At 44.8% G+C, this 2,772-nt stretch overlaps 1 protein-coding gene across 1 annotated transcript; it reads left to right on the top strand.

The window, feature by feature from the left end:
- Nucleotides 1–939: 939 nt before the first annotated feature.
- Nucleotides 940–2,040, top strand: MS3_00001596 (uncharacterized protein; the record flags this gene model as incomplete). Its single annotated transcript, XM_012945733.3, has 1 exon — nt 940–2,040. The coding sequence occupies one exon, from the start codon at nt 940–942 to the stop codon at nt 1,996–1,998; it is 1,059 nt and encodes a 352-aa protein (XP_012801187.3). The 3' UTR covers nt 1,999–2,040.
- Nucleotides 2,041–2,772: the final 732 nt, after the last annotated feature.

The raw sequence follows: 2,772 nt of genomic DNA, 5'->3' as shown, positions 1-2,772 counted from the left end.
ATCACTTGGTGTACCAGATCGCGACAGGATCACTACAGCCTATGCCGCAGATATTCTGGGTTTTATTATGCTATTATCCGTAACACCATTCTTATCGAAAGATACCAACACCTTCAAGTCAGAAATCAGGTAAAAATGAGTTCAAAGATATATTTGGAAAGTTATCAACATGTTGGTAAGCGTTTGATCTAGGCTGACTTGTTGTTGAGAGGTATGATTAGCATGGCGTACCTAAACATGATTTGGTGCGAATGCGCGACGAAGCATCTTCAACCACACAAACAAAAATCAGATGTTGATTCAACCGTAAGAACAGTCAATCATTTCTTGCCGGCTAAGAGTACTGGTACCCTACGATTTGAAGACTTACACCGACTACGACAAATATGCCTTCCGAGCAAACCTTGCACTGGTAATATTGAAGCGAATTTTCGGCCGGTTTGACGGAAGAGCTTTCCATATAATCTTAAACTGCTTCATTCGTCCCCATTTAGAGTTCGGAAACATAGTATCTCCGCCCTCACTACAAAAGGATAAGGACACTCTGGAGCGTATCCAATGGCGAGCCACGAAATCATTTCGGCGACTCAAATTCAAGCCTTATGAAGAGCGCCTCCAGTCAATAAACCTTTACCCATTAGAATATAGGCGTCTCAGAGGTGACCTTCTAATGGCTTACAGTATCCTTAACACTTCTGGACATTCCCCTTAAACACTTACCTAAGTTTAGCTCCAACATAAACCTAAGGGGTAACACCCAGAAAGTAGAGACAAAACACGTCAGGACGGATTGTAGACGCAACTTTCACTCATTAAGAGTTGTCAAATCCTGGAATTCGCTGTCTGATGAGCTAGTCCAAGAGACTTCCTAGGAGTCCTTTGAGAGGAAACTAGAGATAATAATAACGTCCGGGTTGTCGTTATCCTGTTGAAAGCGGCATGCATTGCGACGAGTGCAAAGGCAGGTACCACGAAATTTGCACGAACTTAACGCCTGCGGCTTTCAAACGGTTCAGTAAGGAGGGTCGCGTATGGCTCTGTCAACAGTGCTGTTCGGATGCAAACAGCCTGTTAACCGAGGCCATCTCACTGGTTGATGCTACAAAGAAGTGTTTTAGTAAGCGTAGTCGGAACACGTCAAACAGCACTCGATCTGTCGACACACAAATCGACATGAAGCAAACTAAGGTTAGTTCGATAGTAGATGACTCACGCCCGTCAAAGAAGGAAAAGCAGTCTCCAAAGGGGCCTGCCTTAAACAAAGGCTCAAGAAAAGTAGGGTCTTCTGTTCCCCGTCTCCCAGATGGGATCCAACAGGAAACACCTAGAAGCCGCAATCGCAAGGCTCGATCGGTTTCAAGCGGTAAACATAACCTGACCTCTCAGGTCGTCGACGACCCCCAGAAATCCAACACTAGGTTTGACGCAACTGTTATTGCTTCTACTAGCACCGTTGACGAATGGGTACAGGTTGCAAGGAAGAAAAGGAGGGATATGAAGGGGAACCCTGCCCCCGTAAAAGTAGTTGAAAAATCGAAAGCTGATCATAGCGGCAGATCAGCTATTTTTCGTAGAATCAAGGAGAGCGAGAGCCCTGAACCTAAGGCTCGTTTTGAGCATGACATTGTACTGATTAGGCAACTGCTTAATCAACTCATGCCTCAAAATATGACCGGGGTCACCTTGCTAAAGGTGTACAGACTAGAGAGTCTAACGGACTCGAAACCAAATCATTCCAGACTACTTAAAGTAGTATTCAACTCTTCGAACGAACGTGACCTAATTTTACAGAATGGACACAAATTAAAGGGTTCAGGAGTCTTTATCCGAAAGGACCTACCGTTGGCAGACCGTGTTAAAAGATGGGAAGCCGAGAAAGAGCTACAAATTAGACTAGACGCTGGCGAAAAGGACCTGAAAATTGTAAATTTTCGGGTTGTAAGGCTTCGACAGAGAATGATGCCGAAGCCACTCTGGGTGAAGCACGAAGGCACCTAAACAGGCTTCGGATCTGTTACACCAATGTACGAAGCTTACTTAATAAGCGACCGGAACTAGGTGTACAGATTGACTCTACAAAGCCAGACATAATCGCAGTAACAGAAACCTGGCTGACACAGGCTATAGATAGTATGGAACTTGATTTCGAGGGTTTTACGTTAGTAAGGGCCGACAGAACACAAAAGCGCAAAGGAGGGTGAGTAGCCCTATTCATTAGGAATGCTATCCCATTTGCCATTATCGATAGTGTATCCCATGAGAGTGGGACGTGTGAATTAGTTAGTCTCCGTTTGAAATGCAAGGGACAAGAGCTGCTGATTGATTTGGTCTATCGCAGTCCAAGCTGTGAGGTAAATAAAGTTCTGCTAAGCAGTCTCAATACTTGGTCACAAAGTGGTCGATGTCTAATCCTAGGGGACTTCAAAGCATCTATGGTAGACTGAGAAAACCTGCGAACTAGATCACATGTGCTCTAGTGCAACTTGTGAAAGAACCGACAAGGTACGATCCGGACACTGAATCATCCTTATTAGATCTTATACTGACTCACTATGAGGATGATGTTGCGAACCTCCATCATATGCCACCCCTAGGTAAAAGTGATCACGCAGTTTTAACTTTCGACTTCCAAATAACTGTCAGCCACGAGCACGCGTCAGTCCAAACCAGACTTAACGTCTGGAAAGCAAACATACCAGACATCATGCACTCAGCATCGTTAATAGATTGGACAATAGACCCAGAGTCCTCCATTGAAACGACCTGGGACGC

The sequence above is a fragment of the Schistosoma haematobium genome, chromosome 1 (assembly GCF_000699445.3).
Source record: "Schistosoma haematobium chromosome 1, whole genome shotgun sequence".
Classification (NCBI taxonomy): Eukaryota; Metazoa; Platyhelminthes; class Trematoda; order Strigeidida; family Schistosomatidae; genus Schistosoma; species Schistosoma haematobium.
The sequence above is the reverse complement of the archived record's forward strand: the minus strand, read 5'-3'. Positions and strand labels throughout refer to the sequence as shown.